Below are 23,947 nucleotides of genomic sequence, written 5' to 3'. Positions count from 1 at the left end.
GCACCCCCGCCCACGTTCATTTATAACCTTGTTGGACCAGCTGTCATCTGTCAATTTCTCCGGTCGAAGTAAAGGTTAAGGTTAAAGTTGCCATAACTATGACCATAACTTTAACTTTAACCACGCCTCTGGTGCAACCCAACCTTAGTGAAGCCTAATTATAAACCTGGACTGCCACGAATATTTCAAGACTAAAATTTTAGCTAAATCGTTTGATCCGCTCTCGAATTTAGCGAGACTAACAAAATTTTAAATTGTTATTAATACTTAAAGAAGTTCCTTACTAATAAAACAAAATGTAAAAGAATTGACTCTCTTCTCTTCTTTTTGTATTTGGTTAGAGATTCGTACTGTGTTGTTTAACTTGTTTTCGTTAAGCGTTAAGGTCAGTTTATGTCACGATATGTATAGATGCATTTTTAATAAGCTATTTAATTTTGGAACAGATAGCTCAAAAATAATCCATGATCTTATACCAACAGCCTGCTTATCTTGTGGTGTTAGAAATAAAGTTATGTTTTAAATAAATCATGCATCGCATCGCTTATATTGTTGTAATGTGAATTGTGAACCTTGAAAGGTGTTTAACTATTGTATAAAATTCAAATTGCTTCAATTCAAAATTAGAACAAAGAACCTCAGAATTATTATGAATTCAAACCGTCTCTAACGTCAAAAACAATAGTACCAATCAACATCAAAAGCACTGTCCGCCAGTGTACCTAATCTGCACTTGTGTACTCCAGAGTACGAGCACTTATGTAAGCATGTACTGGTCTGTGGTAAACTCAGTTTCGGTACAGTGGAGTGCTCGAGCGTTATAAATGGATCGTGAGCCTAAACTAAACGGTATTTGTATTTTGTGACTCTATGGACATTTTATAGTATAAACACTAACCAGAAGACGAGTCAGACATTTCAAGCCTAAGGATTAGAAAAACAACGGGTTGCACTCCGGGAGTGAAGACTGACGGTAGAAGATGAAAATAGCAGGAGTAGGCTTTCAAATGTAATTTAACAATCTTCTTTTCAGACTTCTGTGATAAGTGCCGTTCGCCTCGAGGTAGAAATAGAGGGGGATATTACTTCCTCTCCTATGCTGAGCACACGGTCTCCCCCTTTGTCTTACGAATTGTCGATTAGGTCACGTATATTGATCATCTTTTTCCATCCCGAGAAAACTCCACAACGCTGCCAAAGAAATATTCACTTCAATAATTCTTAGCTGTATTGTAGTATTTTATTTTGAAATACCAAATATCGGGTTATATCACAAAACATACCGGTTTATTCAGTTCGTTATCCACGATACCGCATATTTGCATATTTACCGCAACAAACGTAAAGAGGTCGAAATAAAATCCGTAAAAAATATTATTTACACCTCCTCGGCGCGCGTAAAATCCTGGTACGGTAATGGTAATTTATGAATCGCTTTCTGACAGGGGAGCAGTCAATATCGAATTTTATGAAGGTTAAAAACTTTTAAAGGAAATAAGAAGAGAAAGAAATGTTTTTTAGAAATCGAAAATCTTATCTAGAAATGACTGTAACATATTTTAGTGGTTTCATTCGAGTCCTGTGAGAAGAACCGTCGAAACAATGATAAGGTAGTATTTTCTGCAATTATACCACAGATGCCTACCCTATAGATTTCTAGCAATCCTTTTGGCCAATTATTAGAAAAATACGATGGACCGACGATTTGAAGAAAGTGGCTGGCAGCAGATGGATGAGGGTTGCCCAAGATCGGGATATTTGGCGATCATTGGGGGAGGCTTACGTTCGACGTGGACGGCAACAGGCTGATTTTGATGATGATGATGATAATGATAAGAAAAATCGCTTTTATTTAGTTGCTTGTAAGGAGTGGACAAGAACTTGAAACATCAAGTGATTGGAAAATGAATCAACAGATAAGAATTGAATTTTTATTTATATTACAATCCATACTTCCATAATCAACTGTACAAATACAAAGTGTGTCTGTGTGCCTGTTATTTCTTCACGCCCAAACCGCTGAACCGATTGTGCTGAAATGTTGTACCTATGGTGTTTCCATGCAAAATTTCATTTTGTATGGAATGGATGAAATGAATGAAAAAATAGATTCAAATTTGAGTTCCGGAAAAGGACTTATGATACTTTTTATCCCGAAATAATATACGGGTCCCGCGCGATAAACACATTTTGACGCAACGGAGTTGAGGGCATCTACAGTATCCTAATGGCTAATAATAATTTATTTTATAACGTTCCTTTTTTTACGGTGTCCTAATAATAAATTTTTACCTTTCGGTACGAATTCGTAGCTGTCAATTTTCCTGCTAACCCCCTGATAGCTGGGATAATTTTGTTTTTCAGCTACACGACGATAAATATTGTGTTGAATAAAGAAACCCCCCGAGAGCGAGGCGTGATGTTTAATTATGAGTCCCGTATGTACCACGGAGTAGAGATAGCAAAAAATTGGAATATCTAAATTATTTTGTTAAATATTATAAATGCGAATGTGTGTCTATCTGTAACCTCTTCATGCCCAAACCGCTAAACCGATTTTGCTGAAATTTGATACTTTGAGTCCCGGTCAAGGACATAGATCCCGGAAAAATGTACGGTTCTCGCGCGATAAATGAATTCTGGCGCAACGAATCGTCATCTGGTTATAATACAAAATAGGTATTTGTGAATTTAATAAAATTATAAACGTAAATGTCTGTCAATTAGCTCCAGAGATAACAAACAAACTCACACACTTTTTAACTATGTAACAGATTTAGATTTTTGATATAAGAAAATGCTCCCTGGAATGTACTATCAGAGAAGTTAATTCCTAGGCAGATTGGCGAACCTACCGCCTAACCTACCCCTTAACGCGACCATATGTAATATGGTCGCGTTAAGGGGTCGACTAACCCTAAAGTGTCGATTTTATAATTCATTTTCATACTTGAATATAAGCCCCGAATTGTTTCATTTTCTAAAATTAGATACTACATTATATTTCCGAGAATTCGATCTGAGCAAAAACACGATATCTTAAAATTTTCTCGATAGAAAAAAATCACAAAGATGCATCTAATTTTCACGAATTTTTCATTTATTGCCATAACCGTGCATTGAACTAACTTAATATTTTAACATATTGTATATTGAAATCTGTCAAATCCATACAAAGTTATGCCGTGCCGCGCCTCGCTCGCCTCGTCACGTTGCGGTCTGAATTGACCCTTATATTGAATTGACATAACCTGATCACCATATTAATATGACGTATAGGTCCATCAACTGCCTAGGAATAATTTTCTTCAATGTTACCTACATAAGATAGTTCAAAATTCAAAATAGTAGAAAAGGACTACGAACTATTAAACATAATTCTAATAGGTTGTTTTTTATAATTTATTATAAGTTGAAGTATATTAAGCCTATAGATAAAACCCTAAGATGAGCCAGAAAATAATAATTTCTATTCATTTTGTACTCACCTTCACGTTTTTAAATTATTTGCGTAGAGCAAGCAATCTATTTAGTTTTTATTTTGCAACGAAGTACAGCGGGCTAAAATGGTTCAATTTTTTAATCGCAAAATGCAAGTCTGCTTGCAATTCATATCTAGTAATTCGTACTAATTTGACATTTGTCAGTTTGACAGTTTTGACAATTCATTTGCTGAATTGATTGAGCAGCTTGTAATAGTTACATCTTGGAAATACTCAAAAGTTTATTTCCGAGAACCCGCCAGCTACACTTAATTAAGTTGAAAAATCAAATTAAAAACTAATGAGGCAAGAAAAATATAAGTACAGTTTGGCGCTCTTACTCCGAGAGATTGACGGTCTTATCACTAAAAACTAAACATCTGTTGAACAGTTCAGAATCAGAATCATTTATTTCAGGAAATTGGTACATAAGGTGTTATTATTTATAGACATATTGTGTATCAAAATTTCAGCCTTTGGGCGTAGAAATATGAAATTTTAAAATAATATAATCATACATTTTAACTTAAAAAATATTTAAAATGATGATTATTACATACTTGCATTAGAATTAATTGTCATTAATTAAATTGCATTAGAATTAATTGTCAATCATTCATAAAATATTATTTAAAATCACAGTTGTTTTGAGACCATTTTGTACTGATTTTTTCTTTAATCAACTGTTCAACAGGTGTTTAATTTTTTTGTAGTAAGACCGTTAGTGTTTAAGTTAAGGCGAAGATAGCTGCCAATTTGACATCTTTGTGCAGTTTTCTAGACGTATGTATTCATTGATTGGTACAAAAAAATATATAGTGATATTTGATTATATTTGGAAAAGCTTGTCTAATTTAAACAATAAAATAATGTAATCCTACTGGACGAAAAAAAATACCAAAGTCACATCTTTCAGGAACTTTAAACAGTTCTAAAGTAATAATGCAATCTATGCTTTAAAATTTTTTTTATTTGATTACCTTTTACAAAAATCCAAAGATTGCCAGATTTCATTTTCGGTTCTGACATCTAGATTCCCCATAATATTTATTTTTTCCTCTAACAAACGAAAAATGTATCCACGCTACCGAGTGAACATTTCACATCTCTGTCTCTCTGGCATGAAAATCGACAGTAGTGCGAGAGTGATGCGAGATCAAGGTCATTGGCAGTTGTCAGCGCCTTAACTCAAACTCAATTTTTTTTATTCGGAATAAATGTTTGCAAATATTTTCTGAAAGTCGACATGATGCCTACCACCAGTTCGAGAACTAACCCGGCGTAAGAAACTCGCACGGGGCCCTAACTTTAATTTATTGAAGATTTTGACATAAACTCCACACTATCTCTGTTAAAGTATAAAGTTAAACTTTTGATAAAATTGAAGTTTATCAATAAAACAAGTCTTACTTCCGAATTCGTTAGCAACTAACTCTTTCAGTATTTTTTTTAAAATTAAATAAGGGGGCAAACGAGCAAACGGGTCACCTGATGGTAAGCAACTACCGTCGCCCATGGACACTCGCAACATCAAAAGAGCTGCATGTGCATTGCCGGCCTTTTAAGAGGGAATACGCTCTTTTCTTGAAGGTTTGCAGGTCGTATCGGTCCGGAAATACTGCTGGTGACAGTTAGTTCCAGAGTTTTACAGTGCGCGGCAGAAAGTTACGCGAAAAAGTGGAAGACTGCCACTCATCAAGGTGTTGAGGATGGTATATTTTTCGCGTGGGACGATAGCGAAAAGTTGCAGGTGGTATGATTCCGAACAATTCCTCAGAGCACTCCCCGTGATACAACCGATAGAGGATGCAGAGTGAAGCTACATCTCGGCGTAATTCCAAGGGGTCCAAGCTGTTTGAAACACTATGGCAGTCAACAATTCGAGCGGCCCTTCGTTGGATACGATACAGAGGGAGCAGTTGGTATTTTGGCGCCCCTGCCCAGAGATGAGAACAATATTCCATATGAGGCCGAACCTGCGCCTTGTAGAGTTGTAGGCGTTGGTCCGGACTGAAGTACTGTCTCGCTCTGTTAAGAACACCAAGCTTCTTCGAGGCTAATTTGGCCTTACCCTCTAGATGATATCGGAACTGGACTTCGCTCGATATGTTGACGTCAAGTATCTCAATGCTAGGGGAGATGGTTAAAGATATGCCCTCGAAACGAGGATAAACGACCATTGGTGACTTTTTAGTGGTGAACGCGCAGACCTGTGTCTTGGTGGGGTTGAATTGGACTAAGTTACGTATACTCCATTCCGGGACCTTCTCCAATGAATTCTCCACCTTAGACACAAGTTCGTTTCGACTCTCAGTGACATTTTGCCGAGAAATATTAAGGGAGCTGGTATATACAGCATCACCTGTACTATCATCTGCATTGCAATGAATGCCGTTGGTTTGTAACATGTCATTTATATGCAGTATGAATAGAGTAGGTGATAGCACACAGCCCTGAGGGACACCAGCATCAACAGACTGAGTTACCGAGCATTCGCCGTCAACTACGACCTTTATGCTTCTGTCTGCTAAGAAATTAGTATACTTACTCGTTGCCTATCGGTTAGGTTAGTCAGTAACTCAGCGAAAAATACCAAAAATCATACAACACACCAATAACCTCTGAATACGACCGTATTTTTTTCTAAATAATATGCATCCATTTTTTAATAATATGCATCATATTTTGCTCACCGTACACTCCGCAACGCCACGATAACGAAACGATTAGGTTACGATGCAGGCTAATAGACTAAATTAACATAATATAGATGAACTCGCTTATAGCTAATATCGTTTGAGGGTTAAATAAAAGTGGTAAAACATCATCAGTCATCACTATCACAAGCTACTCGTAGTTACAGGCAACTTTTTTTAAAGAGCGTCGCGCCGCGCTGTCTTTTACATATTGTTGAGGACAGCAGCCTCGCACCCGATAAACACATAGTGAGTGCATACAGACTCGTTAAAAGTGAAATATGAAAATAAAGTCAGTGCAAAATAAGTGTTTTTAAAAAATAAACTTTAGAAGTGAACTGTGATAAATCTGTGGCTCCCTAAGAGGTAAAAAATTGTTATTTTAATAAAATAGAACGTTAACTAATAAGTACCAGAAAATTAGTGTCTGAAAAATAAATAGTTCGGAAAATATTAGGAAAAATGTGTTGAAAAACTATGTAAATTGTATTAACTTTTATCTTCGCCTACGAGTAGCTATAACTACGTTAAATATAAGTGTTCATATTTAGAGTAAGTTGATTATTGTGGAACGATAAATAAAGAGTTTCCCGAAATGAGTTTCAATTACCTTGGCTCATGGCAAAATAGGGAAAATAGGGAAAATAGCCGCTTCCGATAGTGAAAATAAGACTGAAGAGATGTGCGAATCGGAGCGGCTCTCTGTACGGCGTTGCCGCAGGCAGGTACCCCGGAGGGGGCTTCTATACGGCATTGCCGCGGTCGGGTATCTCAGAGGGGCTTTCTATATGGCATTGCCTTGAGCCAGGTAAGCGAGATGCGTTTCGGGGCCAATGTTCTTCTCGACGACTCGTGTATTATTTACGCCCCCGCTCAACAAGATATACCGGTGTAGCCTTGGAATCTTCGAGTCCTATCCACACACAGTCTCAAACACATAATATATTAAATAGATTTATTGTTCAACTTTTACATATTATATTGTTTGTCATCTCGGAGTGTAAAGGCCCCCATATTAACAGTTCGCCGGCAGGCCGCCGCCTGGCAGTCAAGAGGAGTCCACACCGCCCTTTTTTCCATACAAACAAAGTCCCCTGTTTCCTCCCTGGATAATGCTAGTAGAGTTATAATTTCCTGAATATCTACGGCCACTAATACAATGTCCCTATGTTTTCTTTTTTTTCATAATTTAATTATTAAATAAGATATGAACGTTCAAAAACCCAAAAAAATGGCCAGATTTTCCGCTGTGTTCAAACATCCAGAAAACAGATTTGGCTAGATTATACATAAAAAAACAAAACATAGGAACACAACTCAAGCCCTCTTTAATATTTAATGAAAAAAGTACTTAAATCGGTTAAGTTTTGGAGAAAGAATCAGGGGACAACGAATCGTTGATTTTCTGCAGTTGTCTCTATCGCGTTTTGCGGCTTGAGGTAAGGGAGACAGCTATAGATATTACACGTACTTTTTTTCATTTCTCTAGCCCCTGGTGTATCCTCTTAATCGGAAAAGATTACAGACTCCCAGTTCCCCTGACGATTTTGTAGATTTTGTATCGACGGTCAATTATGACTGTCAAGCAGCCTGTCAACAAGAGCCTGCTGGCGAACTGTTAATGTGTGAGACCCTTAACCGCCAAACCGCACGTTCGTGCTGTCGCATATAAATCCAGCCTCACACACGCAGTTAGCGATTCATTTTTAGATTGATTGTTTAGAGGCAGTTGGCGAACCTGCGAAAATTAGTCGGGCTATGTCAAGCCATCAGAGATGACTCATGGGTTCACGACATAATATTGACTTGACATAGTCCGACCAAGAAATATAGTGATCTGTTTATAAATCTGTTGGGTACGCGCCGTATGCGCATTAACTATAGATAGGTAACATGTTGTACTTCGCGATCGCTCCGTGCGAATGCATACAGTCTAATAATTAATTAGTTCGTTAACCGCCGCCCTTGTTTCACTACGTATCTAACTAATCAAACTATATTAATACATCCATACAAATATAGTAAATGCGAAACTATAATATGTATGTCTGTCTATTACCTCTCCACTCCCGAACCCTCTATCATTTTGCTGGGTATGGACATACTTTGAGTCCCAGGCAAGAACATAGAATACCTCTTATCCCTGAAAAACGTACGGTTCCCGTGCGATGAACGCATTTTGGGCAACAGAGTTGCCTGCGTCATCTAGTTATGCTACAAATTTTCGCAAAATAACGCCTGATTCTTTGAAATAAAGTGTTAAAGTTTTACTATGAAATATTCGAAATACTATGCCAGTGGTAAAGATAAAATATTTTGTATTTTTCGTCGTGCGGTTTCGGACGTCAAAGGGCATGAATATGTCCGCTTGACGTGAACTAGAAAACGCTTTTTGCGTTTGGAAAATTTCATGGAAAAGTCTGGAAAATCAGTCAGGTCGGGTAATGATGAGCGATTAAGCTTGACGCTTCCTTTGCATTCCATTCCGCGGCGGTGTAAATTGAGCTTAGCACACGTGTGATGAATATTGAATACGTAGCTGTCAATTATTTCTGCTAGGTTTCTGAAGGTTTTCTGTAAAATGACGGCATCTCTTGTAAAGTGTGTTGCAAGCGATGCTTTGGGATGACTAAATAGACCACAAAAATCAAGGACAAAAATAAAAAAGCAAGGACAAAAATCGCATTGACTTACTTCTCAGTAAGTCAACGCGATTTTTGTCCTTGCTTTTTTATTTTTGTCCTTGATTTTGTTAATAGTATGATTTTGTATAAATAATTGAATGACAAAAATCAAAAAGCAAGGACAAAAATCGCATTGACTTACTTCTCAGTAAGTCAACGCGATTTTTGTCCTCGCTTTTTTATTTTTGTCATTCAATTCTTTATACAAAATTATTCTATTAACAACAAGCATGGCCACGCATATTAAATAGCTATTTCTGTGATAACTCCACCCATTCAAGCCAATGTCATACCTAAAGCGCGATAACAATCCAATAAGCTGCTCTATTCGCGCCAAAGGATACGCTATTTGTTTTGAGTCAGCTTATTCGAGCCAAGGCGTGTCAACATCTGAATCGCGATATCTCTCACGAGCTGGCAACTTGTCCCAAGTGACGGTTAATACACTTCGAAAGAACTTGACCCCAACTGTAACATTCTTGTAACAAACTTATTTACCGAATACACTCAAGTGTTTGTTACTTGTAAGGCTAGGTGTATAATATGAGACGATTCAAAGAAGAATTACTCTTCTGTAATAAACCTTTGAAAATAGTTTTTAATTTCTTTAATTAATTTAATTCTCACATCCACATAACATTAATATTGAACTCATTGAAATATCTTAATTCTTACTTTGATTTTTAACCCCCGAAGAAAACAGAGGGGCTTTCGAGTTTAATTTGTCAGTTGTCTGTTTGACTGTCTGTGTGTATGTATGTGCTCATCGATAATCGACCCAGATTTTGATCTAGTTTTTTTGTTTTTAGAACTGATATGATCGAAAGTGTTCTCAGCCATATCAACTATCAACTCGCTCGCTGCTGGAATATTTCGGATATTTTAAATATTGTATTTATTAATTTTTAATTGGACAGTGGACAGCCAAAAAGACTAACAAATCTATTCTCGACCAGCTCAGCGTTAAAGTCAGACTATCGACACGTTACAGGAGAATTTTATCCTATTTTGGTCACATCGCTCGCCGGCACCAGAAAACCTGTAAAAGCTAATAGTCACGGGAAAAATTGAAGGCAAGCGACCCAGGGCTCGATCACCTACCCGATGGTGTGACCAAATTACGACACTCACTGAACTGAAAATAACAGCCGCCCTTAGAGAAGCAGAAGACCGAACAAAATGGAAGAGCTTAACAACCAAAGTAGAGGAGAACTTTTTCAGGAGCGACCTTCAGGAATGAAGAAAACGACAAAGAAGAAGAAGAAGATTAATTAATTGATAATTTTGCTTCTGAAATGTTTTCCGGAATTTCGGATCGTACAGACTCAGCTTAATTTAGGGTGTAACACGAGTGTTTGCGCTTAAGTGCTAAAGTTATCCTTAACATGCATGGCAATTAATCTTAATTGCTTCTGAATCGAGCTATATTGTTTTACAAGGAGTGACAAAGTGAACTTTTTTAAGACTAATTTTTCAATTTTTTTGGTAAAAAGTGGGCCCCGTGCGAGTTCCGAGTTCCGGCGAGAAGAACCGGCGTAAGAAACGCCGGTTCTTCTAGCCGGATTAGTTCCCGAACCGGTGGTCAATTTTACTCAGTATTAATACAATTTTTATTTTTTATTTATTTTATTTTTAGGTCACAAAAACGTGGGTTCTAGAAACGTTCATGAGCTGTAAAAATTTAATTGCTAAAGTTATATAATAGGTTTTATATTTTACAATTTAATAGAAAGTTTATAATAGCTCTCAAAACTCTGTTTTACTATTTTAACATGCATATTTCCATAGTAATAATATATAAAATATTACTATGGAACTTTGGAACTAAAATTTCAGAAAAATAGCTATAGCGGTTCTTGAGATACAGCCTAGAGACAGAGAGACGGACAGACATCGAAGTCTCAGTAATAGAGTCCTATTTTTACCCTTTGGGTACAGAACCCTAAAAAAAGCTTAAAATAAACATTATCAAAAACTTATCACCTCCAGTCGTCCAAAAGCCAAGACGTAATAAAGAAAACGTCTTGGCTAAAGGGTCAGATCCACAATCGCTTACGATCAGCACATCCCGCTCTTTATCCCGTAAAAGGTAAAAGATTAAAGGGAAGGGTAACGGTACAGGACTCCGGGATTCCGGGATGATCCTATTTGCGGACATTAGTCAAAGTGGAGCCTGATTTATCGAGGTCCGGTAACGTATTACTCGGGTGGGTAAAAAGATGAAGTTTTTGTATCATTGGGATAGAGTTTTTCTTGAAATATTATCTTGTTTCAGAAAGTGAGATAAATCATGGTTGGTGAATAAATCCACCAATCAAAAATGTTCCACCAAATTTTTGATTATTTTTTGTCATTAAAGTATTTACAGCTTTTGAATTGGCTTTGATAACTCTTATTTAAAGTTTTCCTGTGAGAAAAACAGTCAATTATATTCTGTGATATAATTACGTACTTAAATTTCGCATTTCTTATCTGGGGGCACGGCAGTGCCCCCGCCAAGTCGAGCAAAAAAGCGGCACGGCCGTACCATCCTTTTCTCGAACCAATTCAGGCTCTTTTTGACCCCCTATATCTTCATTGTGGATAAACCAACAAGCCTGAATTTTTAGTTGCTAGGCAAGCATTGTATAAAAACGGTATATTTAAAATTTTATTCAATTTGAACGAGTAGTTTAAGAGCTGTAACTTGTTAAAGTTTCGTAATTTTGTCACTGACTGACTGACTGACTGACTGACCGATCACCAAAAGTCTAAGGCACTTCTAGCAGACATAGAATCTTCAAACTTAGAACATAATTAGTGTTTAGTGTCTAAATCAAGGAAAAAATCAAATATTTCAAAATTTCTGTCCAGTTTTCTAGATACACTAACTTCGTAAATAACTTTGTAATCCCATATAAATGTATAGAATTACAAAGTTACATTTGCGGTTTATTAATAATTATACCCGTACCATCAATATCTCCGGTTTATCGTCGGTAGAGAGATATCTAGCTAGTGTTTTGTGTCCTCATTAAGGGAAAACCTAATAAACATATTTTCATAATTACTGTCCAGTTTTCTTCTTCTTTCTCTAACTTCGTGAATAACTTTATAAACTCATACATATATAAGATTACAAAGTTACATTAATTGCAATTTATGAATCATTGTACCGGTGCCATCGATATTTCCGTACGTATATTCGAAGGAGTAATAGCTGTTAAAGTACAAGCTTTCGCCCGCGGCTTCGCTCGCGTGGAATTCAAAAATCGCGTAAAATATGAATATTCTTCTAAACCTCCTTTGGAAACCTGACGTTTTTCCAAGACCTAAAGTAGCCTATGTTACTCTTGATCCTTTCAACTAAGTCTACATCAAATATCAAGTCGATTGGTTGCTTCGCTAGGCCGTGAAGGAAGGACAATCAAAGAAACAAACACACTTTCGCATTTATAATAATATTAGTATGGATATTGGGTAGTCATGAAAGGCAAGTATTATATTATTTGTAAGTTTTATTTGTTTCTTATAAAAATCGTTATTGATATTTATAGTAGTAAAAGATACCAAAAAGGAGAAAAGTAGGACTCTACAAAAAGAAGTGAGATCCCATCAAAACATCCTGTAAAAAAACCAAGTCTCGCAACTCAGTTTTTATACCGTAAAAATATATGAGATCCATGCAATACCAAGTCAGTTAATTTATTCAGTCCCTACCTAGGGGACCTTCTGTCTCAAGTTATTACGTAAGTTATTATCATATCAATATTAAAAATCTTTTACGTTTTAAATAAATATATCGACTTGGACATCGCATGAAAACACAGTGTATTTTACAATTTATACATAATAATTATTATATTATTAGATTGTTTAGTCTATTGATTGCGATTTGCGATTGATGCAGGCCCGTAGTGCTGTGTGATACTGTATAGTGTTATACTAAACAATCTAATCATGCGATGTCCAAGTCGATCTATTTATTTAAAACGTAAAAGATTTTTAATATTGATATGATAATAACTTACGTAATAACTTGAGACAGAAGGTCCCCTAGGTAGGGACTGAATAAATTAACCGACTTGGTATTGCATGATCTCTTAAATTTTTACGGTATAAAAACTGAGTTGCGAGACTTGGTTTTTTTACAGGATGTTTTGATGGGATTACTATTATCTATCTACTAAACAACTCGTATTATCTACCAAAAATTAATACTAACCAATAATAACTAGTACAGTTATTAATAGGAATAGATTACGCGATTAATAATAATCTAGCAACGGAGGAAGCTGTTTTTATCTAACAAATAGGTACGTAAAATATATTATGGTTCCCGTTTGGTTCCCGTGGGTTGACATTGTTGAACGTTACCCAGTAATGATATTAGTCGTGACGTTGACGGATCGCAGTTAGTTGTTGAGGTTATATGTTACGTCACTTACAGTGACGGTTAAAAGTTCATTTTGGGCTGGAATACAGTGATTGGCATGTCTGTATATGCTTGTATTATAATAAAAATAGCTATTTGACTGAGCTTTGTTCGGTATTCGATAAAACACGAATAAAATGACATTTTCTAAAAATTATTCCTAGCTAGATCGATTTATCGCCCCGAAACCCCCTATATACTAAATTTCATAAAATCGTTGGAGCCGATTCCGAGATTCCAAATATATATATTATATATACAAGAATTGCTCGTTTAAAGATATAAGATATAAAGCAGCAACACAAAACCGACTTGAAAATTATATTCAGCAATGCGTGTTTCCGTAATAATGGAAGAAATTAAATTAATGAAGTACTGACCTACACACATACACAAACTTGTCTTTGTATGTGATGAGAAGAGTGTTATGTTTACTGTGATTATACCGTGGTTCACGTAATAATTAGTAGCTATTGAGAAATATGAGTCTTATTACTATTGAGTGTGAATTCAAAATCGTATGCAATATCAGGAAACTATTTTTGGTTTAGTGGGAATCCGACTCGAAGGACCAAAGCCGGGGATCCCGCAAAACCACGGGACTTCCCCGCTCCCGGTGTGAGCAAAAACGTTAATCCTACTGAACACAACTATAAAATATATAGTTAATTTTGCATAAGTACATAAATCATTAGTATGCAAAATTAACCTATTTGCCTATATCGAATAGCGAAGAAACATTGTTCAGTTGCGTTGTCGGAACGGAAAAGCCCATTATACCATAACTGCGTTGCGGTGACATGCGACAAAACAACAGCTGTGGTAGCCTTGTGATAGCGCATTTACGTCGTTCCGACGACGCAACATAATATTATTATGAATGGTGTGTATGATAAAGTATGCATGTAAAACGTTGGAACGTCGCCGTTGCAACAACGCACCACAATGCGAATAAATAAATAAATAAAAATAAATAAAAATTCTTCATTGCAGCAAAAATATACAGAGCTTCCATAAGATATTACAGCGCTTTTTAGCTGTTTAAATTACCAAAATGATTAACTGCAGCTCTCACACTTAAACGGTTAAACTCGGTAAATAAATAAATAATACATATTATAATATGAGTTTAAGTATCAAGGTAAGTATATAAAATATGTCAAATAATCAAGGTAAGTAGGTATAGGTATATAGAATGTGCAATACTGCATTGCTTTAAATTCGTTTATTATTCATTACACTATTCATATTTCGTCGGTGACCATCTTCCATTTATAGTGTAGGTTTACTATCACAAACAAACAAATCTATATATATAAAACTCAAAGGTGACTGACTGACATGGTGATCTATCAACGTACAGCCCAAACCACTGGACCGATCGGACTGAAATTTGGCATGCAGGGAGATGATATGACGTAGGCATCCGCTAAGAAAGGATTTTGATCAATTCTACCTCCAAGAGGTTAAAATAGGGGATGAAAGTTTGTATATAAAGCCGGCGCCAGACATGGGCTTCAAAGTTTGAGCAAACTTTGCACAAATAGGAAAATGCCAGCAATTAACTTTGCACAAATAGGCAAATGTCAGTGCCACACTTGGTGAATTTGCGTATTTGATCACATGTCTGGCGCCCGCCTTATAATATTTCTTAACGCGAGCGAAGCCGCGGGCAAAGCTCGTTTCTATATAATATCACATAATAGTAAAAAAAATCTCATATTTTATGTCACATTCAGACTCCTAAGAGTATTTTTATAAGTTCGACGGCTTACAACAACCCCGGCTGAGTATCTTTATGATTTTTGTCTGTTTTATGATCTATAAAATACCTATTTACTTATTATCGCGTCGTCAAAGTAACTTTTTTCTCTATTGAGGGTAATATGTTTTATTTATTAAGGAAAGTTTTACATGGAAAAGCGTCAAAGATAGCGCTGTATAGAAATTATTCATTAATTTTCTCTTTTCATTGCCTTTTTATGTATCGAAACAAGCTGATCACCTGATCGAAAGTAAATATCTCTTACCTTTAATCTTATACGCCTCCGTGGTCTAGTGGTACAGAGCGCGGCTCTTGACTCGGAGGTCGTGGGTTCGATTCCCGCGTTGGAAACAAGTTATTTCCAAGTTTGGTTAGGACATTGCAGGCTGATCACCTGATTGTCTGACAAGTAAGATGATCCATGCGTCGGATGGGCATGTAAAAAGTCGGTCCTGCGCCTGATCTCTCACCGGTCGTGTCGGTCTTCCGTCCCACTGGGTTATGAGAGTAAAGGAATAGAGAGTGCTCTTGTGTACTGCGCACACACTTGGGCACTATAAAATTACTCCTGCGTAGCTGGCCTGGTTTCAATGAAGCCGGCCACCGTCACCGAAACCGGTGTGGGAGCTATTATTATAATCTTATACTTTAAAAACACACTACCTTGTTAGCCTCGCGGTTTTTTTAGTAAAGTAAGTAGGTATGAACTATCGTTGAAATTGATTCCTAGGCAGTTGACGGACCTACGTCATTTGCTTGGATTATCTCAATTCAATGTAATTCGTGATCGGTTAACTGGGTTTCACAAAGCGCAACCGATTTACTCGATGGAACATAATATCTCTATGAAGTTAGAATTTAGATTGTTAAGGGTTTTTGAGGAATAAAAGACAGGCTTACTAGATAATATCTAGAAACTTTGCATTTTTGACTTGCCAATCAGGTTACAATTAATGACATATACCAGCATATACTTTATTTGATTTGAATTCTCCACAGAACTATCTAACCCAAATCAAAACATACAATAACTTTATATCGCACAGCTAACATTTACACAAATATTCCTCGTTTTACATACAACATACTATGTTATATATTCGTGCCAATGTTAGTCTTGGCTGATCTCGCGGCTGATCGCTTCAAGATCGAGAGAATTTCTAGATGAAAAGGAATATTTTATGTATTTTAAATTTTATATCGTTACTAGATGATCCGGTTAACTTCGCATCCCCCCTAATATGAACCTTCCCTGACCCCCACGAACTTTTCAAGACTTAAATCAGCCAAATCGGTCTAACCGTTCTCGAGTTTTAGCGAGCGTTTATCGCGATGGAACCGTACATTTTTCCGGGACAAAGGTAGCCTTTGTCCTTTCCCGGGGCTTAAAGTATACCCATACCAAGTTTCAACAAAATAATAATAATAATAATAAACATTTATTCAACATGTAAACACATTACACCACATTACAAAACAGAACATAGCAAAACAAAAAACAGAGAAAAAAAAACAATCAGACGGACATTATAATACACATTTTTAATATCTATCTGGGTACAAAACACAATGTAGTGTAATGCGAATGCTGCCGAAAAGGACCCCACTCAGGTGATGATCGCGGTATAGTACCTACACCGCGATCCCTGGTGTTCTGTGGAGCCTTGTTGTCGTTCGCTCGACAGATGCACACTGGCGTGCAAACTAATTAAGTAGAATAAAATAGAATATATTACAATCTTTATAAGTAAATGCATAATAATTAGATAAAATAGATATGCTCAAATAATTTGTATACTTACATAAACTGTACCTACTTAAATAAAATGATAATATATATAATATTGGCAAAACACGTTAAAACAATGATTTAGAAGTATTAAATTTAATATTATCATTAAAAAGTTTCAAGTAACTATTTTCCTCTCACCCCAGCCAAAGAATACAATATTATGCACTACGTGAACCCCAGCTACAACATGACGTCAAAATCGGTTCAGTGGTTTGGCCGTGAAGATGTAACAGGCAGATAGACAGACAGACAGACAGACACACTTTTGCATTTATAATATTAGTAATAAATGACGCCTGCAACTCCGTCGCGCCAAAACTCGTTTATCGCGCGGGAACCGTACATTTTTTCGGGATAAAAAGTATCCTATGTCCTTTCCCGGGACTCAAAGTATCTGCATACTAATTTTCAGCAAAATCGGTTAAGCGGTTTGCGCATGAAGAGGTAACATACAAACAGACACACATTCGCATTTATAATATTAGTATGGAAGTCCAAGCCATTTCAGACTGCGGTAACAATGTTGCTAATAGACCTCGGCCGCAATCTTTTTAAAAGCGATAAGACCTCACCCCCTAAGCAACCTCTCCCGGTAGAGAGTTTTGGTTTAATTTGTTAATTAACCTACAAAATTCACTTAATCCATTAATTACTGAATACTAATTAGTTTAATTAAAGTAATTTACATTCAGTACAATTGACAAAGTTTCCTGCCGATTGGAGGACTGATTTGCGCTATCACAAACATCCACACATCCATACTAATATTATAAATGTAAAAGTGTGTCTGTTTGTCTTTCTGTTACCTCTTCACGGCTAAAGCACTGAACCAATTTTGATGAAATTTGGTATGCAAATACCTTGAGTCCCGGGAAAGGACATAGGGTGGTTTTATCCTGATAAAATGTACGGTTCCTGTGCGATAAATGATTTTCGTCTAGTATAATATTTATATATACCTATTATATTAATACGCAAGCGAAAAACTTTGTATCTCTTTTGGCGAAAAATGCGGAAACGTAGGTGAATGAAATTTTGCACAGTTATAGATTATATGGTGAAGGAGTGCATCGAGCTAATACTATTTTGAAATTATGCTTTTATCATACATTTTTTTAACAAATAAAACATTACACACACTACATAACGCACACTCAAGAAGATGACAGATTTTTGAGTGACAAACCTATATATACGAATCATACTCTTTTATTTACGGTAGAAGTCTGTTGACAACAAGTTGACAAATTGAAAATGGATTATAGTTTTTTTATTGAATCTTAGAGACTATTAGACAATGCTTACACGGCCAGTCTGAGATCAGCCGAGTCCCAGAGACAAGAGTGTATGATAAAGTTAATATTTTTTTACAAAATATAGGTAGTAGTCCTAATGTCGTTGAAACTAAGGTCGAATTTCGACCATTGGGCGATCTCGAGTAATCCTAAATAGATTGTCAAACTACGTCTGTCATTCGGTTTTTGGTGTTTTAAAAATAAAGATTTATTACGACAGCATTTTAGAAATTCGGTAAAGCAGGAATTTTGAATTTAGAATATACCCTAAAAACTATAACCACTGAACTGAATTAACCCAAAATCGTTTTATCACCAAGAATCGGCGATTTTAAATATTAAACACGGTTAGTGGGGTAATCTGCTTAATAGCTGTGGGGTTAATAGGCAATTTATTTTAAACGCCCATTTGTTGGCCAACCCAAGTTCCGGTGAACAATAGCTCTTAAGTTTTAGCGTTTATAGAACTTGTTTTTTTTTTCGATGAGTAAAAATGAAACATACTTAAATAAAGTGTTTTTGCTTTAAAAATAATGAATTATCTTTGATGATATTTACTCCATAAACTGTATCCGACTGCAAAAGCCACTTTTCAAAAACTCTACAAGATTAACGTAAGCCTAAAGCAAAAATACGTAAGGCTCAATCTTTGTTGCCCGCAATTTTGAGGTTTCACAGTTTTTTTGCATCGAAATTCGTTTTCCGCGATAAAAATTGTCCTTTTTCGGGACTCAGTATCTTTTTATCATCATCGTGTTCATTAAAATCGGTCCAGACGTTAAAGCGACAAGAAGACAGACAGATAGACTGACATAACTTTCGCATTTATAATATCTTGTAACATCCTCCAAAAATTACGGCTAAGTCAGTCAAATGCAGGCTAAGCACGGCCACAGTAGAAATGCTAAAGAATAGAAATGCTGACAGTTATTGCGGACAAACTGTCAGACTTGCTTTGTTATTCCATCACTTAGTCTACTTTACCGTAAGAACCTTTCTATGGTGACCATGCTAAGCCAGCAGTCTTAGTCAAAAATCACTCACCACAGATCGCACCAGCAGCTCAATGGTGAACCAGACATTGCAGACTAGCTCGATGTAGAAGAAGGCGACATGGGGAGTCCCGTTGTCCCACGGCCCCTCCAGGATGGTGGAGTTGACGGGGAGGTCCACCAGGGGGTCCACAACGCGCAGCTCCGGGTGGGTCTTCAGACAGAAGCACAGGACTGACACGCAGATGAAGAAGACTGACGCGCCTGATATCACCTGGGAAATAATGATCATGATCAAGTTATAATGTTTTTTTAAAAGGGTGACCCATGGTCATCCGTAAAATTCAAGGACTTCAAATAATGCTTAGATAGACAGTTTACTCTTTTTCAAGTGATTTGATGATTTTTAAATTAATGTTTTTTTTTTTTATGGAATAAGGGGCCAAACGAGCAAACGGGTCACCTGATGGAAAGCAACTTCCTTCGCCCATGGACACTCGCAGCATCAGAAGAGCTGCAGGTGCGTTGCCGGCCTTTTAAGAGGGAATAGGGTAATAGGGGAGGGTAGGGAAGGGAATAGGGTAGGGGATTGGGCCTCCGGTAAACTCACTCACTCGGCGAAACACAGCGTAATCGCTGTTTCACGCCGGTTTTCTGTGAGAACGTGGTATTTCTCCGGTCGAGCCGGCCCATTCGTGCCGAAGCATGGCTCTCCCAAAAGTAAGTACTTTTAATATCCCTGGATCCTGTACCTAGTTCACATCTAGGTAATTGCGTCTGGAAAGCAAATACCGTCGCCCATAGACACTCGCAATATGAGCAGACACGCAGGTGCGTTGCCGGCCTTTTAGAATATACGCCGCTATCTTTTTGAAGGTTTGCAGGTCGTATTATTGGTTTTTTTTTGCCGAAGTTTGTTAAACGTCATATGAATATATTTTTGGGATAAATCGCACTCTCTAATATACCTCTAATCTCTATAGATAAATACTCGGGAAGTAAATGTTTATGCCATTTTCGTTTCGTTTTCTGAGATCAAGAAAATATTGTCAAAACCGTGAACGAGGCAGAATATGTTGTTGTGGTTTAGAGCGAGGCTTTCGGAGATCGTGAGTTCGATTCCCGCGTTGTAAAGATAGGACGATGCTGCTTGTTCACCTGATTGTCTGACAAGAAAGTTAGTACCACGCGTGGAACGGGCATTTAAAAAGTCAGTCCTGCGCCTGGTCTCTCACACTGGTGAGAGATCAGGCGCAGGACTGACTTAGACTACTGGGTTAGAATAAAATAGAGTATCACAAAAACTCCAGTTAAAAATTTGTCTCGTTTAAATTCGCTGTGGTAATGTTTTATTAGTAAAGGAAGTAGGCACACCTATAATTATTATAGGTATAATATAGAGGTATTATTAGACTATCCATAAAAACTAGATGACTTCCGACTAGTTAATTTTTAACTCTCTACTTATTTTTAATAAAATAAATTAATAATCCGTGTTCACTCGGGAACTGTCACCGTAAAGCTATTGCATACAGCGTAGCATTTTTAGTCGCACGCACCCAAAAATAGTGTCGTCTGGCAATAACGCACCGACCATGTTAGGTTTTTTTCGTTACGGAAAAAATAAAGCCCGCGATAAAAGCTTTGCAATAGCTTAATAATTGTTGAATTGTTTGAACTGCTAGCGATTGTTTTAAAAAAATATATCCAACACCAAACGAATGTAGCGACCAAACGACAACGCATAAAACAAAATCCCTCGCAGCTGGGGTTTGGTTTCGGATTATCGTCTGTTTGTCTATCAGCTCCCATGCGAAATAAAAAAATATACGCCACGTATTATCTACGGGAAAATACGCCACCTAAAAACACACCTCAAATTTCAAATTGGCCCCAAATAATTCCAAAATGGGGATATTTGACCACACTTTTCGCTTTGGCATGACATATCTATTGTGTTATAATAATAATATCTATTGACGCTTCACACCACGTCAGTCTGGCCCCGTGCTAAGTACCTAAAGGACTTGTGTGATAGGAAACAGGCAACGGAAATATATTTAATACTTTTATACTATACATATATTTAAGATTTTTATTATATGATACACATATTTTAGACACATCCATGACCCAGGAACTTTTGAAAACTTTTTGTTAAGTCGGCGGGATTCGTACCCGCGACTCTCGGGCCTCGGCTTGAGCTACCAACACGCCCACCAACTGAGCCAAAGAGGTTGTTGTTATTAGTACATCTGCTTATTATGTTGCCTAGCTATTACACGGAAACCGTACCTATATTTTTCGCAAAAAAAAGTTTTATGTTTTTTCCACAGTCAAATTGTCTCCATATATTTGAATTTTATTTATTTGATCTGGCAAATATTGAAACTTAGACACCTACTCATTAATGATATTAGTATTGACTTTTGTTGTGCTTTTGTTTATTTGATCTGGCAAATATTGAGTAACAAGTACCACAGTAAAGGCGGACAATCTCGCGGGGTAAAAAATACTAAACTGGACACATTTATTTTTTTGGGAAAATATAGGGCGGGGTGTTAAAAAAGGGTACCAATTTTCAATGCTCTTTTGGACCTTGACGCTATAAAAATAAGGATAATCGTTGTGCAGCCGGCGCATAACCACTTTTGTATGACGATCAATCAACTTAAAAAATATTATCTGTCAGGAAGGCAAAGCGTCATAGATCATGAAACAAAAACACAGACGAAATAATAGAGGAAATTGTATGTTTTAAAAAAGTACTTACTGACACTTATGCCCGTTGCAGACGATGCACAGTAGCTTGCGCGAGTACTTGCGCAGGTACTTGCGCCAGCGTTCAAACGTAAAAAGATCACGCGAAGTAGCTTTGTATAGTGCCAGTGCATAGTAGGCAACCATGGACAAGCATATGGTTTTGAATAAACTTTTTAAGTGCCTAATTCAAGAGCTAAATGGAGTGATAGCAGAGGAACTGATGCAGGAAATACAGAATTTAGAAAAAGGAAAACTGTATAGTTTTGTCTGAATTCCATTTATTCATTTTTAATTCACAAACTTAAAACATTAAGACTCAATAAAACAACCAACTCCCCAACAATCTAGTGGTAGGTTTCTACATCTTTACCAAAACAACAAACAGACTGAACTGGCGCTAGTACTGGCGCTAGTACTGGTCAACGCATGTTCAAACGATGACCAGTGAAGTAGCGCGGGGGTGAAGTAGACGGAGCGGGGGCAAATGAGTCGCACTTGCGCGAGGACCAAAGCGAGTGCTACTAAGCAACTTGCACTCACACTTTCACTAAGCAAAATGCGTTCACACGATGAAAATATATGCTTAGCATTAGTACTTGCGCAAGCTACTGCGCATCGTCTGCAACGGGCATTAGTAGCATAATTAGACATTTTTACAAGCTTTTTATCCAGCTTATTTTAAGACTGCGTAAACTTAGTTGGGCACCGATTATTTTCGCTGTGACAAAATAGTCATCCGTAGCCTATGACTGTCCAAAATGTCCTCAAAATCCGTTTTTGGAAATATAATAATAATAGCTCCCACAGCGGTTTCGGTGACGGTGGCCGGTTTCATTGAAACAAGGCCAGCTACGCAGAAGTAATTTTATAAGTGCCCAAGTGTGTGCGCAGTACACAAGAGCATTCTCTATTCCTTTACTCTCATAACCCAGTGGGATAGGGCTGACACGACCGGCGAGAGATCAGGCTTAGGACCGACTTTTTACATGCCCATCCGACGCATGGATTGCATCTTACTTGTCAGACAATCTTGTCAAAGGTGATCAGCCTGCATTGTCCTAACCAAACTTGGAAATAACATGTTTCCAACGCGGGAATCGAACCCACGACCTCCGAGTCAAGACCCGCACTCTATACCACTAGACCACGGAGACGTTTTTTTGGGAATATAGTTAATTTACGAGGTATCGATGTATATTTTCTGTCAAGTGACATTTCTAACTTATCACACTAAGAATAACCATAAACAATACATTTTTATACGTGGGAGAGCCATGCTTCGGCACGAATGGGCCGGCTCGACCGGATAAATACCACGTTCTCACAGAAAACCGGCGTGAAACAGCGCTTGCGCTGTGTTTCGCCGAGTGAGTGAGTTTACCGGAGGCCCAATCCCCTAACCCCTACCCTATTCCCTTCCCTACCCTCAACTATTCCCTTCCCTTCCCTCCGCTATTACCCTATTCCCTCTTAAAAGGCCGGCAACGCACTTGCAGCTCTTCTGATGCTGCGAGTGTTCATGGGCGACGGAAGTTGCTTTCCATCAGGTGACCCGTTTGCTCGTTTGCCCCCTAATTTCATTTAAAAAAAAACGTATATTTTCTGGTATAACCATAAACTCTAAATGTATTGTGGATATTTTTTTACCATCACATCAAAAAACGCGTATATTATGATGTAGTGAGGCGGGCCGCATTATTCATAGTGGGCGATTCCATTATCGCGGGTGCAACATTTTGACGCACTTAAAGCGTCCTACTGACAAAATAAAACACATTTATAAATAAATTATCTTATGAAGGGATACATTTTAACTAGTTCAATTATAAATTGTAAATGAAAACTAAAATTAAATCTAAGAAAAGCCACAAAACATGTTTGAAGTACTATCGCGGGTGCAACCAAATTGGTCCTCTATTAAGAACTCGGACGAGTTCATTTGAGAATACTGTTAATTGTGGAACTTTAAGTAATTTAGTAACCCATATTTCAAAAGTGTATAAGACAAAGAAATGATTTAACTAGATACAATTAATTTAAGTAATTAGTACTAGGAATTATTAA

At 37.1% G+C, this 23,947-nt stretch overlaps 1 protein-coding gene across 1 annotated transcript in view; it reads right to left on the bottom strand.

Annotated features, from left to right (window-relative positions):
* The window catches only part of LOC121735435 (potassium voltage-gated channel protein Shaw-like), a 231,603-nt gene that overhangs the window by 92,057 nt on the left and 115,599 nt on the right, over positions 1-23,947 (bottom strand). Inside the window, exon 5 of the mRNA XM_042126270.1 lies at positions 19,173-19,394. Coding sequence (XP_041982204.1) covers positions 19,173-19,394 — 222 coding nt within the window. The remainder of the gene's footprint in view (positions 1-19,172; positions 19,395-23,947) is intronic.

Source organism: Aricia agestis, chromosome 17, assembly GCF_905147365.1.
Source record: "Aricia agestis chromosome 17, ilAriAges1.1, whole genome shotgun sequence".
Classification (NCBI taxonomy): Eukaryota; Metazoa; Arthropoda; class Insecta; order Lepidoptera; family Lycaenidae; genus Aricia; species Aricia agestis.
This window is presented reverse-complemented; position numbering and strand designations above follow the sequence as displayed.